The 15,393-nt window shown below is 38.3% G+C and overlaps 1 protein-coding gene across 9 annotated transcripts in view; it reads left to right on the forward strand.

The window, feature by feature from the left end:
* GAB1 (GRB2 associated binding protein 1) overlaps window positions 1-7,435 on the forward strand; it is a 101,282-nt gene extending 93,847 nt beyond the window's left edge. For all 9 annotated transcript variants that reach the window (XM_055701020.1, XM_055701021.1, XM_055701015.1 and 6 more), the window contains 4 exons: window positions 1,662-1,755; window positions 2,096-2,219; window positions 5,171-5,293; window positions 5,534-7,435. In XM_055701020.1, the coding sequence (XP_055556995.1) occupies window positions 1,662-1,755; window positions 2,096-2,219; window positions 5,171-5,293; window positions 5,534-5,692 (500 nt within the window). In that variant the 3' untranslated portion in view covers window positions 5,693-7,435. The remainder of the gene's footprint in view (window positions 1-1,661; window positions 1,756-2,095; window positions 2,220-5,170; window positions 5,294-5,533) is intronic.
* The last annotated feature ends 7,958 nt before the right edge of the window (window positions 7,436-15,393 follow it).

The following is a 15,393-nucleotide window of genomic DNA, read 5'->3' on the forward strand; positions in this document are numbered from 1 at the left end:
CACTGATCATTACTTTTGGTTGTTAAAGCCCATTGCAACTGGATGAAATATCCCTGCTATCCTCAGTGGGCTTTGGACAAATTTCTGACAAAGTCCTGACAATTTCTGCTGGAGCAGTACCTTGCCCACCGTTCGTACTTGCCAGGTAGTCTGAGGACTTTCTAGAGGACCTGAGCCAAGCTGATCACTGTTGTGTCACTCATGCTTTAGTATCATCTTGCCTACGTCAACTTCGGTTCTGCCAGTCCTATCTCATATGATACTTTATATCTTGAGATAGATGAGTTGTAGTTCCTCTTCTGAGTCTGTGGTGACAGCTTTTTATGAGCAAGTGAGTTAAAGCGGCAGAATTACTGGAGTAGGCTTGATATGCCTTGAGTGTGTAATTTATGACTTCTTAACAGAGAAAAGGAGAAAACTGTTTGGGATACTAAAGACTGATACTTACCCAGAAAATTTGGATTGGGAGTCCTTAAGTTCAATATATGATAGCTGACTTTTCTATAAACTCAATCTGAAGTGTGAATATAATGAAAGTATGATGACTACAGTTCTGCTTTTTCCTTGTGAGACAACCACACTGATTAAGCAGCTGATTTCTGTCAGTTCCTCATGTGGTCACTTACGAGAGCTCTTGCTCTTCGTGAACTCTAGTGCTACATGCCTGACATTTGGTCATGGTAAATCTGCTAACGGGCAGCAAACTGATGGGGGAGGTGTGTAGGGGGGAGGAGAGGAGAGGAAAGGGTGTTGTTATAATGGCATTGCATTTCATTTTCTAAAAACAGTTTTGGGGAGGATGAAGTTGAGATTCAAACTGTGACAGCAGTTTGATGGTGTGATATTTTTTATTTTTTTTTTAATTTTTAATTCCCCCCTCCCCCCAACTCCTTTTATTCTTTGGGGTTTTTTTCTAACATTTAGGAGGGGTGAAACATACAAGCTGGAGGAAGGGACAATGTGTTTGGCACTAATACTCTTATTTGTGGTTCTGTTCTGAAAATTGAATTTAAAAATGGCACCTTTTCTAGAACAATGTTAGCCGTCATTAAGGGCACATTGCTACTCTGCCTGTCTATTGGTAAGCACTGAAGCCAGGCAGACACCTCTTGGAATTGAATCTGGGTGTTGGCTCATCTCTTTCTCTTTTGCAAACTTAGTCTTAGCTGCAGATTCTGCCCACACTTTGAGCTGTGAAATTGGTAAAGGCACATGTATGCAGTGAGGGCAGAGTCTACATAATAATAATAATTGTCCGTGAGCAAGAAAAGTACCCAGAGGTGGTGCTGAAACAGGCCATCAACCCTGTCCTGGGCTTGTCAGTTCAACAAGTCACTGTGGCAGAGTAAAGACAGAATATGATGCTGCCATTTTCAGAGTCTCTTTTCAAAACAGAATTACTACGTACAAATATATCTTGCAAAATTCTTAAATTGTGCAGCGTTTTTCTAATTTATGTTGCTTTTTCAGTACCTGGAAAGATTAAAAATATAAGTTAATATATCTTGGTTTTCTGAGAACTGAACAGTGTCTCCTTTTCCTAACTAGTATTTACTATTTAAAAAAAGTATTTATTTTTTTTACTTAGGCTTTGAAAAGCTATTACATTTAAGTTTGTTGAAGTATGTTCTGTGCTTTAAGATTATCTGTTTCTCACATAGCAAAACCAGCTCCACTAGAAATAAAACCTCTGCCTGAATGGGAAGAATTACAAGCCCCAGTTAGATCTCCTATCACCAGAAGCTTTGCACGAGAGTAAGTTTCTTAGCTTTTCCTCATTTGGATTAATTGTTTTTGTTGAGTGTTAATAAATGTGTGTACGTCTGTATTATATTTTTACCCTGTGTAATACAAATTAAGGTTCCTTTGGAAGTGTGTGTGTGTGTATGCTCATGGAATTGAATTGAAACAAAATGTGTCCATATGACTCTTTATTTTGTAATATTAAATATAAAGGACTGTGTATAATCAAAAAATGTGACACTCTAGTAAACATGAATGAAAATTTCAGCTCTAATATGCTTATTTTTGTTGTTTACCAGGAGGTTTAAGATATTAGAGATGCATTGTTTGTAAAATAATTCCTGGTAATTAGCTCCTCCAGGTTTCCCATGTCTCCCAGACCGGATTCAGTTCATAGCACAACTTCCAGCAGTGATTCGCACGACAGTGAAGAGAATTATGTATCCATGAATCCAAATCAGTCCACTGAAGACCCAGTATGTAAAATCTACGTCTTAACTACTGTCTTCCTGTGCAGTCCTTACTTTTAAATCATGCAAACACAGATCCTTCCACTCAACATCACTCCCTTTATACTTCTAGATCAATATAGTAATAAAAAAATCTCCATAGAAAAATTGTAATTTTGGTAAGATTTCACTGAAGAAGTTAAGAGCATAACCATATATAAAGAGAATGGTTAGTATACATATTGTACAAAACAGTTCAATACATGACCTTTTTTTTTCCCACCCTCTTACCTAGGAACTGTCTCCTTTTTGTAATTGCTTGGGCTATGCACCAGTTCAGTATTGTGCCATCAAGGGAAACAAACCGTCTTAGGACCTCTGAGCCGTGCTTAAAAGCCTTTATTAAAAGGACGTCTTCCAAGAAATGTGGAAGGAACAGGGAGGATGTGAGGCCAGAAGGATTGATATTTGTTGTTCACATTCTATATAGACTGAGCTATGTGTATTTTTACTAGGCTTCTTTCAAAAAAAGAGGTTAGAAGGAATCTTTATGTACTGAATATATGTATTTTTTTCTCATTTAGCAGAGAATTTTCTCAAATGATAAAGTTTCAGATATTCAGCTTGCAGTTCAGTAAGTGAAGAGCTAGTTAGGAAAAGTTAATGATGTGTGCTGTGGTTTTTGTTTGGTTGGGCTGGAAGGTGAGAGGGAAGAAGAAGAAGCCATAATGATATTTTAAAGTAAGAGAGCAGCAGTAGACCTAGGCCGAGACTAAAACGTGGTCCAGAGTACCCGTAAGGCACTAGAGGAAAACCTGTATCTTGAGCTCAGCTTTTTGTTCAGTATAGTTTAATTTATTCACCCCATTTTCACAGCTTGGGTTCTCAGTAGGTAATACAGCAGCATTTTTCATCTTTAAAGCATTATGAAAGACCTTCTTTGGAGGGGGCCTTTATAGCACCTTTATTGTTCTGTTTGTTTGTCTGCCTTCTTATGCGGCATGTGCTAGCCCATTTCACTACACCCTGGACTCTCCTCTCGCAGTGCTGCTTGCTTCCTCATCTCCTGTTGCTCTGGATGCCCTCCCTGATCTCCTCCAGTCTCCCTCCCCTCCAGCTCACTATTGCTGCCTCTGGATGCTGCCTCGGTTTCCCCGAGCGAGGCCCTCCTGCTACTTCTCTGCTGCGGCAGCTCTGGCTGGGTGCAAGCTCACGAGCCTGCAGAGCACCTTGGCCTGTGCCTTGTCCGATGTCTGACCTGCCCGCAGTGCAGGCATGCTTCCCAGGGGAAGTGGGCTTCAGCAGGGGGGAGCTGGTGATGTAAAAACTTAGACCCTCTCTTGCAAGAGGCATTGGTAAGTAATCGGTAATGTCCCATTTTACAGATGCAAGAAACATCCCATTTTACACAAAGGTTTAGAATCGCCTCTGCCCAGGCTTCTCCCTGCAGCAGAATCGCAGATCAAATTGGGGATTTCTGTTGATTCTTACAATGCCATTTCAGGGGTTTAACTTCTGTGCCAAGACAGTCTTAATTAATATTACAGCTCATATGGCCTGTCATTAAAATCTTCTGTTTGCTTGCACTGTTCATTCTTTAAGGTTGTGTTACAGATTTCCTTTAATTTTCATTTACGTATCTTTAAAGTTTCTGTTTCCTAATGCGTATGTTCTGCCTCTCTGTTTGGTTTGAAATAACAGATATTTTTTTTTGTTCAAAGAGCAATAGCTTTTTTATTTTGTGCTGGAAACATTGATACAGAACCTGATTTTTGTATGTTAAATATGCAGAAATTTGTTTGGAGAATTTGGACAACAGAAATTAACTTTGTCTTGGTTGTTTGTGTTTGTCCTTGTTTCCACTTAATATTAAATGAGTTTGACAATACAGATATAATGGCTAACTTCAATTTAAAAAGCCCAGCCCATTAAGCTTTAACCCATAAAGCATTTTGTTTCCTAGAGAACCTGAATGTTCCCAGATATCTCAAGCCCTTTGTTTTAAAATGTGCCAATTACAGCTGTTTTGCAAATTGTTCCAACTGCGTCTTAGAAAGGAGACCATGCTTTTCCATCCTTTTCTGTCATCGGCTTCGAAGTACCTTGTTTGGACATGTCATACTTCTGTTTTATTTAATAAAATCAGTAATATTCTGGTTTTTCTTTCAAGTTGCTGTCAGCCTTACCCTTCTGTCTTTCCTTCTGCCTTCTTCTTCATTTTTTGCTGACTGCTGCCCTCTGTCTTCCTTTTTTTTTTTTCTTTATCTTTTAGAGAAGAGTCCTTCTATTGTACTGTTCCTATAACACCTGTTAAGAGGGAGGGATCAGGCTGGGAGAGGAGAGAGGAGGTGAGGTTGTAAAAGTCTGGGCTAATTGAAATTTAGGTATATACAATGCAACTTCAGTTTAGGCAGCCCTACACAATCTTCTGAACTTTTAATCTTTTGGTCTTATCAGTTGAATAGTACTTCTTGATTTTCAGCTTAACCACAATGGCTTTTGAATGAAATGTAAAGTTTCATTTGAAGTTTTGCCACTATTGTAAGGCTGGAATACTTGTAAGGTATTTAAGAGCAATTCAAAGAAATAAAAAAAATTTGTTGTTATGTAATGTTAAATTTAAGGTGTAACAACTTCACTTAAAAAGAACAAACCACACTCCATTCTTTTCTCATTATGTGAAAGGGACATTAGGTGGAAGGTACAGATTGGTTTGGTGGCAACCTTAAATTTGGGGGGGTGGGGGTGGTTTTGGGTTTTTTCCCCACTGTTGGATTTTGACTCTGTCCCGGTTTTGACTTAGCATATATCACCTTGTTAGACAATGTCAGTACAATTTGCATGGGTTAACTGATTGCAAGAGCTGTCAGCCAGTTCTTTAACCTTTAGTATTTTGGCAGTTTATAATAAGCTTATTTGATAGTGTGGACCATTAACACATACCTTTGTAGCTGAAGTTATTTGTGTTATAATTTCAGAATTTGTTCGGAAGCAACAGTCTTGACGGAGGAAGCAGCCCTATGGTAAAACCTAAAGGAGATAAGCAAGTAGAATATTTAGATCTGGACCTGGATTCGGGAAAATCTACCCCACCTCGTAAGGTAAGCAGTTCTTCAACACTTGCATTTCTGCAATCAAGAGTTTAACATTTCTTCACAAGCAGTTGCGGGGAAAGAGAACCTCCAGCAAGATCGTCTTAACTAATTTGTCAAATGGTCAATCGGAGAGCCTATGTTGGACCTTTCAGAGAAACATGTGCTTGTTCTATATTTGTTTGGGACATCTACTTACTTTTTGTTGTTAGTGGAAAACTTACGTTAATTATCCCTTGCCTTTCCCAGAAAAAGAGCAGTGGTTCAGGCAGCAGCGTGGCAGATGAAAGAGTTGACTACGTTGTGGTTGACCAGCAGAAAACACTAGCGCTGAAGAGTACACGAGAGGCATGGACTGATGGGAGACAGTCTACAGAATCCGAAACACCTACGAAAAGTGTGAAATGAAAATACTGCTTTTTCTTCAAAGAACAGAAAGGAATGAATTTTGAAGCATTACAGAACCACAATGGCAGTGCTGTTCGACTGTACAGTACCTGATTTACTGGTGTGTGAATAGGTTCTTGACCGAATAGGATGGAAGCCAAAGGACGCTTTGAATCTGTCAAAGGATTTTTAAGATCGTAAATTGGCTCTGTGGTCTCTGGAAAAATTGCAACCTGTAAATAGCATGTAAAGTATCACTTAGCTTTCAGAAAACCTTTTTGTTCTGTAGTTAACACATTTGTAGTATTACCATGTTTATGCACTTTTTCAGTTACAATGTTGGTTCAGGTATTCCCAGTTAGTGTACCGTAATGCCTGATTCATCTGGAGAATTTTTTTTTCCCCTTACACTACTATTCCTTACAATTTTAGGGTAATTAAGCTACATGTAGATACGGAAATTAATATTTGAACTTCATTTTAACAACTTAAAATTGATTTTGCAGAAATACTTTCACAATTGAATAATCTACTTGAAATGCCAAGAGATGACAGTTAGTTACATACTTGTTTATATTTAATACACGCAGGATTATTTGGAAGTCTACAGGTTACCTTCCTAACAAAAATTGCTGTGAGTTAATAATAATGAACTGTACTGGGTTTTAGACCTACAATCCTGGCTTATATGTTAGTTTTTAGGGGTGGAACTTCTATTGTATTTTATTGATGACAGTGTTTTGTGTTCAATGGGTGAAGATTCTGCAGGGTGGGATCTTACACTTTTAAAGACTGAATAATTAAATGTCAAGTAAGCCTGCAAACCACTGATGGCATGCAGTAATATTGTGATCTCACACTTATTAACAAGAAATAACCTTTATATTATTTACAGAAGGTAGAGTATATAAATCAGGTACGTACCAAGCACTATTGTGCTAATACACTGATCAGGTTTAGACAATGAGCTTTAGTTTTGTACTATTAGAAGTTCTAATGTCAGTTTTCAGTTCAAGATTAATGGGACAGTGTGACATTCACTGTTTGTAGTACTAGCAAAATACTGTGATTTTGAATTAGACATTAATTCAAATGGAAATACTATGTTTTGACACCATTGTGCCCTTCTTATGATCTCTATTTTACTTTAATCTCCTGCTTGGCCTTATATTTAAATCCCTATGCAACTGATATTTTATATCTCTGTTTTTAAAAATTAGATAATATACTTAAATGATCCCCTTGTAAACCACTTGTTGCTCCTTCCTGGTACAGGATTTTAAGCTCTGTATACTGTGATCCTTTATTTTACTATGCCAGTTCCAAATAATAATCTGCCTTGGTTTAGAAACATTTTTTGTTATTTGGAAGAAGATAGATTTCTTTAAATACGTGAACGAGTTAGGTCTAGATAGAAAACTTACTAACACTTTTTTTTTTTACAAAAAAAACCCCTTACCCTCAAGTAAGCAGTTGGTTTTATTTTCCTGCCCAATTGTTTTGGTTTGTCCAGGTCATGTAAAAGTTGAGCATCGAGCTGTGTTGTTTTCTGGCATGTTGGCCTTAGTACTGTGCCTAATCTACCATTGGTTGTTTCTTTCCCCTCACAGCCACAATCTACGGTATGTGAATTATCTTATTCTTAACAAAGGTTCTTTTTAAATTAGTAATATTTTGATGCTTTGAATGTTCATTTTGAAAAAAGAAACTAAACACAGTGCATTTTGAGGTGAATTTTAAATAAATCAAGTTGTTCGGTTTTGATGTGTAAACTCTGTCCTGTGAAACAGCAAACCAATGTCAATGCATCTTTGAAGGTGCCTAGATACCAACTACACTTCTTCGAAATTGTAGATTACCTCTTAGTACCTCTCTCAAAAAAAAAAAGAAAAAGAAAAAGAAAAAGAAAGTACAGCTAAAAGAATTTTCAAAATGAATCTCTGATTTAAAACCAAGCAGCTAAATAATACCAAGCAGCTAAATAATCTGCACTCTGTCTTCTGTGAGCCAGAAGATGTTATGTGAGCCAGGGGACATTGATGGTGCAATCAGAAGTAGCTCAGATCCATAAAGATTCTGGAGCTACAGCTCAACTCTGCTTTGATGGTCCTCCTATCAAATAATAAACTTTTCTTTGCAGATGCTAGAGTCGAAGCACCCGTAGGCATGGCAAGTACTTGTAACTGATATAATGATAGTTTAGTTTTAGGATGCTGGCTTTAAGCATTTCATTAGTGCAATGATACTGCGCAGTTCATCTCCACTGCTGAGATGCCTGTAATTCATTAACACATGTGGTTCGATAATCACTTTGCTGTTTACTCCTACATAATTGGTTTGGTGCTTGCCACTGGGGAGAAGAATCCATACTGTGGACACCTACACTCATGCATGCACCCAAGGAGCAAGGTGATCTTGGAATATTTCAAACTTGTGTTTCTTTATTCTCTCAGTAAATGGGAGAAATTGAAGGAGAAGTTCTGGAAGGGCTGCTCATCTTCTCACTACCCCTAACCCATCTGTCCTTGAAATGCTTACCAACTACGCAACTATGTATTATTTTTAAAACTTTTGTAATTGAGCAGCGATACTTAAATTTAGTTATCTGTACTATTTTTTCAGGTGTTGTGAGCACCTCTGATAGTGAACTGTAAATGCCTAAAAGAATCCGTTTCCTAGACTGGCCTCTCTTGTTGAGCTAGTGATAACCAGGTGGCTTTGCTCTAAGTTTGCTGATATCAGTCCTTGGTTTACAGATTACACTTACTCTTTCTTCACTTTAAGTTTGGCAGCATTCACAGTGTTAATTGTTATTATGATTGAGAATCCACTCTTAATTTCTAGAACTTTTCCCTTTTTTTTGTTAAGGAAAACAGCGGTTTGCAGCAGGTGTGGACAATACAATGTTTTCTAAGTAACAGGCTAAAACTTCTCTTTAATTGGATTTCTAAGCAGTTTTCTCACCCTAATTCCAGTAATACATTTTCTCTACTTACATGTTGTCCAAAGTGTGTTCAGAATCAGAGCCATGATACTCACTCTGGATGATACATCTCATTTTCACCTATAAAGCTAAAGTGGGACTTCATGCTGCAGGTCTGAGCTCTTGGATAGTCTAAGGATGTGAGTATTAAATTGAAAATGTGAATCCTAAAATTGTAGGTGGTGGAAGGCAAGCTAGATTGATGTTAGCCTTGTGTAACTTTCAGTTACTAGCTTTGTGAGGACATTCTAGTTAAGAGAGTTGGGTGCTGGTGGAAACTCCAGCAGATAGCAGTGCAGAAGTAATTTGAGAGTGGTGGTTGTCAAGTGTTCTTTTTCAAACAGGTGAGTTTGTTCTGTTTTCACTAAAACCAGTTGTGGATATAGTTTTCATTGGTGTATGTCATAAACAAATCTTTTAAAACTGCAAATATACGTACACGTGTAATAGGTCTTTTTACAAATATATAGAATCTTGCTCACAAAAATCAAAAGAAGAGCTCAGTGCCTTGTGCACTAAGATTAACTCTAAAGATGGTTTGGTATCATTTCATGCTATAATCTGAACAACTTGTTATCTGGTAAGTACCAATCGCCACACTTTTACACACTGTGACATAATCACTATTACCTTGTGAACTGCAGGTGGAAACACAGCTGTTCTGTTTTGCTAAAGATTTGTAGAGTGACATTGAAAAAGATTAAAAGGTAAAAATGTGATCATTAGCTTTTTTTACTTTACCGAGATTTGTATTTATGTAAAAAAAGAAATATTAACAATCCCTTCACGTATGGTAGTTGTGACATAGTGCCACACATAGGGTGTACAGATGAATTGCAACGTGCTGGTTTAATTAAGTAACAGGATTCATTGCTCCATGAAGCCTAAACAGGGGGTGATGGGCAGCTCTATAGCTTTCACGTGGCAGTATGAGCTAAGCAAGATTTTTATCACAGTGAAATTTAAGCTTAGCTGTTACTGACTGCAGCATTCAATTGGTGTGTGTTTGTGTATGTATATATAATAGCCTTTCAAAACTAATTTGGAGACTTGGCAGCCCTGGGCAAACCTTCCATTCCTTCCTTTACTGTAGAGGTTTGTGCCATCCAAAGCCAAAGGATGTTTATTTGCTCCAGAAAAAGATATTGCCATACAGTATCAGTGTGTAATTTTAGAAAGCAGTATCACTCAATCTGTTTGGATATTTTACACCTGTAGCTCTTAAGAAGCTGAGCACTACCCACAAGTGAACTTACATTTGGAGATAATCCTCCGTATTTCTTGCATCTGCTCTTGGTCTCTCTGTATTGCACCAAATGCTGCTTCTTAAAGTTAGTTTCTTGTTGTCTGTCTTACTACATGGGAATACTAATGTGGTCCATGACGACAAAAAACTGGTTTGTCCAGCAATTAGTGTAATAAATATTCCACAAAATTACTGTGTTTGATTGGGTGTAGATGAACCAAATACCAAGTTGTGAGGTTTTTGTTTGCTTGTTCAGTTAAAACAAAAAGCCAGTTTGAGTACGGGTCTCAACCTGATAAAGTGCAAAGCAGGACAAAAAGAAGGTGCTTGAGGTGGTTATGAACAGTGTCTTTTACATTAGAAGTTTCCCATTATATGTTTATGATTCAGCATCCTTGATGTTACTTCTCAGTAACAGAAGCAGAACAGCAGGTATCAGATGCGTGACTAGCTGAAAGGCTTTTGCCATCTCCTCATTAGATAAACAGAGCTAGACTGTTCTGATGCCAGTGGTTTTCTTATTAGATGGTCTGTACAAGAAAATTCCCATGTTTTATTTGAAAGGGACAATCTATGTTTGCTTCATCTTTTTTATGAGAATCAAGTTAACTGAAGTGTACAGTTGTGTAATCTGCAGTGTACATACTTAAGAAATACTAAACATTTTGGTAATACCATCTTGCAAAATAACTATCTCACTGTGGTGCCAAATTTAGTAAGCCAGTAGAACTATTTTTCAGTTTCTAAACCAGAAGGCATGGGTCAATGCCTTTTGCTTCTGTGTATAATAACAAAAAGTAGAACATTAAAAAAACAGTAATTTTGAAATATTTACTATGTTAAAATGGAATAGAAAAAAATCCTATACCATTAGAACGTAAAATACAGAGTTGCTAAAACGGAGACGCTTTAACATTTTTTTGCAGTTGTAAAATCGGCATTTGTAGTATCATAGCGATTTGCTCTGGAAGATTCTTACAGGGTCCATCGTTGTCGCCAAGCCTTCTACTGGTAAGTTCTACCTGCAGTGAAACAATTAAGATTTTGTAAATTTTGAAAAAGGCCAGTCCTTCTATTATAATAAGATTATATTAAGTGCTGTTTGAGGGTTTTTTTGGCTGGTGCAGTGTGTGTGTGTGTGGCTTGCAGAGGGTACCCAGGTGACTTGATTGCAGTTCGGGAGAGGGTGTGGGAATCCAGTCTTTTGAAGATATTTAATAGGTGAAATACAAAGTAGAACCGGGCTTAGTATTACTTGTAGAATTGGCTGAGGACTGTTAAGTATGAAATAAAATGCTTTTGATTTGAAAAAATAAAAGGCTCACAGTAGGGCATCTCAGTGTTTTTTTCAAATTTAGTGGTAGACTTTGCAGGTGTGTTGAGCTGTTCTTGAACTAGCTGTAACTAGCTAGCGACTAGCTGTGTAATCCAACAGTGCCACTAGATGCCCAAGGAACAACACTTAAAGCTACAGGTAACTTAGAGATTTCTATTCTAAACCCCTTTTTACAGAAACTATGTGGGCATCTGGAAGCTGATCATTGGTACTGAATGCGACCAAATACAACTGGGCAGCTGAAAGTTGCCTTTACTACATTATTTTTTTAATCAGATAGCTAGAATAGGAGGAAAGTATAATTATGCCTTATTTTTCCTGAACTCCTACCAGACTTTAAATTATGTAAGAATTCAAATTTTTATGCTACTTTCAGGGAATATACTTTGGAGGAAGGAATCACTACTTGTTTCTGTGCATTTGTGCTGTGGATTTACACAGTTAAAAGTTATACAGACTAATTGAAATGTTTGTTCAGGATTATTTTTTTTCCTTACCTGTTAGTGGTGAAGGTTGCTGGCCTGGAAGTTTTGGAGATGCCTCACACTGGCCTGCTTGAGTACATCAATGTGAGTCTGGAGATAATTGCAACAAAATCGTGATTCAGCCTTCTGCTGAGGTTATCTTCATAAGTAATACATGTAAATCGTGGTGTTGTTTTTTAAAAAAAATCATCATACTTGAGACCAAAACATCAAAACAAATGGTGTTCAGTTAGGCATGGGGTAGCACCTTTGAAAGTGCATTAAGCATAGCAGGGCTGCAAGTTCCCTGGGCACACAAACGCAGTGTATGATCTTCTGAGGAGCAGACTTCAATATTCAATGAACTGGTGTATCCCGTTTAAGTGAAATTTCCAAATTTTTTTTCAAAATAGTCCCATTTCTACTTAGGTATGTAAATATAAGTTTAGGAACTAAAGATTAAAAAATGCTGTTTGTGGTTGTTTTTTTCCCTGCATAAATGAAAGGAGTGATGATCTTGAAGACATTTTAACCATTAGCTCAGCTCGCTGGCAGCTCAATATGAAGGAGCACAGGTTAGGCTTAGCCCTTAAAGAGCTCTTTTTAAAAGAAGGAAAAAAAAGTAAAGGAGCCAACCAGGAGCAGGATTTAGCCTTTGATCTGCCTTGCAGTGAGCTTCCTTCCCCTTGTACGCTGTGGAGTGCAGCTACCCCTGGTTTCAGCACTCAGCTAACAAGTGTGGACAGGAATTCTGTGGCCAGTGCCAGAGTGGCACCAACAAGCTCTGGAAAAGCGGTGCAGTGGAAAACTATATAAAGAGTTGAAGCAAAAATTTAGTTATGGAGAGGGTTGGTGGGTGGTGGGTTTGTTTCCTCATAAAAGGAATAGGGTAAAATTTAGGATTAGGATGCAAGCACGCTTGCTGCTAGCCTTTGCAGGCTGTGTTGCACCTTGCTATGAATTTAATTGTTCACCCGTTTTTTTGTAGTGGTATCTGTGGTCTGGGGTCTTTTTGTAGAGTATCCTTGCATTTGGTGCACGAGGAGGAGGGCCGTTTTTTAAGGCATGGGGCTAAGGATCAGAAGATGTTGGCTTACGCTTTTTCTTGAGCCAGCCATCCAAGCTGCCCTGGGATGTCGTCCCCTTGGAAGACTTCAGCAAGAAGCTGAATTCGGTGCTGATTTACGGTCAGGTCTGGTCTTGAACTGTGAGAAAAGGCATTATCACAAAACTGGCTCTGGAATAAACAGTGGGCACATGTGGTGAGCTAAAACATTGTTTCTGTTGCATTAAGGAATTTCTGAAATTAATGTCTAATATATTTTGCAAGTGTCGATTTTTTTTTCTTCTTCTTACAGTGAAAATCAATGTATTAACAGTGATGACGAAGCTGTAGCTGTGCTGATGTACAGAGTTCTTGGCTTTGGTTTACTTTTGGACTTGATGGGTTTTTTTAACAGGCATAGCATGACTTTGATGGCTCGTTTGGCTGCTTGGTTGGGGGGTGGGCGGGGTGTGTGTGTGTGTGTGTCTGTGTGTGTCTGTGTGTGTCTGTGTGTGTGTCTGTGTGTGTCTGTGTGTGTGTCTGTCTGTCTGTGTGTGTGTCTGTGTCTCTGTGTCTGTGTGTGTGTGTGTCTCTGTGTGTGTGTCTCTGTGTGTGTGTGTGTGTCTGTGTGTGTCTCTGTGTGTGTGTGTGTCTCTGTGTGTCTCTGTGTGTCTGTGTCTGTCTGTGTCTGTGTGTGTCTGTCTGTGTGTGACCTGTTGCCTGCAGCACCATTAATCTGAGACTGGAACAATGATGGTGACAGAGAAGCGATGGCATTGAAGTAGGCCTGATTATACCTACCTTTGAATGGGACAGTCCAGCTCAACGTTAGTGTTGTGAGGGGCTAGAAAAACTGGCAGTACCTAATCTCACTTGCGTAATATTTTACTTTCGCATTTTAAACTAAACTTCAAAAAACAACAAAACCCCCTAAGATCTGAATGCAAATGAGGCACTCTCTTCTTGTACCTTCTTGAATCCAAATGACTACCATACATCTGATGGTGTGACCTGTGACCGCAAACAACTCTATTTCATTCCTTTCATTTCCCAGACTTTGGGAAGATTTACAGTGTTGATACATGTGCAGCGATGCCTATTAGCATAATTGCTGCAAAGCTAATAGTATCATTTAGAGTTGGCCTTACTTGTGATGTTTCAGTTTCTTGTTTAACAAGAAGTCATCTAAAGATTATTGAAGTTATGATTACACAACTGCACAACAAAACTGAAAGACATGTTGCCTGAGAGATTTGACAAAAATCTGTAATTAAACTACTCTTCACTAACTTCATAGGCATGTTAATAACTAGTTGTCTCTGCAATTAGTACTGGCTGAGGGAGGATTTTTTGCATTATTGTGTATTTGACCATGTGTTTGTGTTTAGCACATCTGTAACCCCTGTCATGAGCTTCTTTATGCTTTTAATTGAAGTTCTCCATATTCAGGCTGTATATGGTCTGTTACGATTTTGTGTGTTCATGAGCATCTTTATGTTAACTTAGAAAGTCCTCTTTCCTGTTCTGGCTGGGGTTTTGGGGTGGGGGAGGGTGGTTTTTTTGGGGTGGTTGGTTGGGGTTTTATTGTTTGGTTGGTTTGGGGTTGGGTTTTTTTGTGTTTTGTTTGTTTTGGGGTTTGTGGGGTTTTTTGCATAGTCATCTGCTAAATTTCTTGAAGTCCTGAAAGCAGAGGAAATGTAGAACCTTTAGTCTGACTTTCCACTTTGGACAAAGAGATTTTTTAAAAAAGTATTATGCCCACCCTCTGTACTTATTAGAAATCTAACAGTTTGCTTTATTTTTGCCTCTAGTTGAGCCTTTTCCTCTGAGCATGGCAGAGATTTCAGTAACTCTGCTGTTCCACAGCATGGGTCTCTTCGCTTGGAAATAGCTTGTCCAAAATTCTGAGGCGGGAGTTGACTCCTAGTGAGGTTGCTCTCTTGCAGTGATATAGGGTCCGTGGCAACTTCAAGTGAGTGATACTGAATAATGAAATAATGGATGGATTAGAGCTAGAACTAGGAGTTTGTTGAGAAGTGAGTCATCCATTCAAAAGCATTTGGTTTGATAGTATCCTGTTATGGTTATCCAAAAGTACTCATATGGTATTGCAAGTTGTATGCAACCGCAAGGGTAATGTTTTACACCCCCAGCCCCTGACGTGGCAGAAAAAGAAAATGCTGTTTCTATTGTGGAATTCAGGTTTAGGCTAGGAATATTTTCTAATATATCTATATAATGTTTCACCATTTGTTTGGGGCTGGTATTTTCTTGCATATTAACTTTGACATTTTGGTAAAAACTATTCTATCTCTATGGTAAAGGCAGTTTCTTAGGATTAAGGGAAACAGAGAAGCTAAAGCCATAGCCACGAAGATAAAACCAATTTTGAAGTAGAGATGAACGATATGGTGTAAATCTTTTCTGGTAACAGGCATACAAATATCTCAACACCACCCATGGACATGGTACTGTTTTATTTTGCTGGATGGCTGAGGATCAATGAGATCTGGATGGAGGTGATGCTTTTCTCCCCTCTCCACCAAACCAGATCTTACCTGGCGATTTAAGTCTGATTATAAAGAAATGCTTTCAAAGATGCTGAAACATCCTCAGCTCTCTTCCCAAATACCTGAGTCCTTCCAAGG

This window comes from Falco cherrug, chromosome 1, assembly GCF_023634085.1.
Source record: "Falco cherrug isolate bFalChe1 chromosome 1, bFalChe1.pri, whole genome shotgun sequence".
NCBI lineage: Eukaryota > Metazoa > Chordata > Aves > Falconiformes > Falconidae > Falco > Falco cherrug.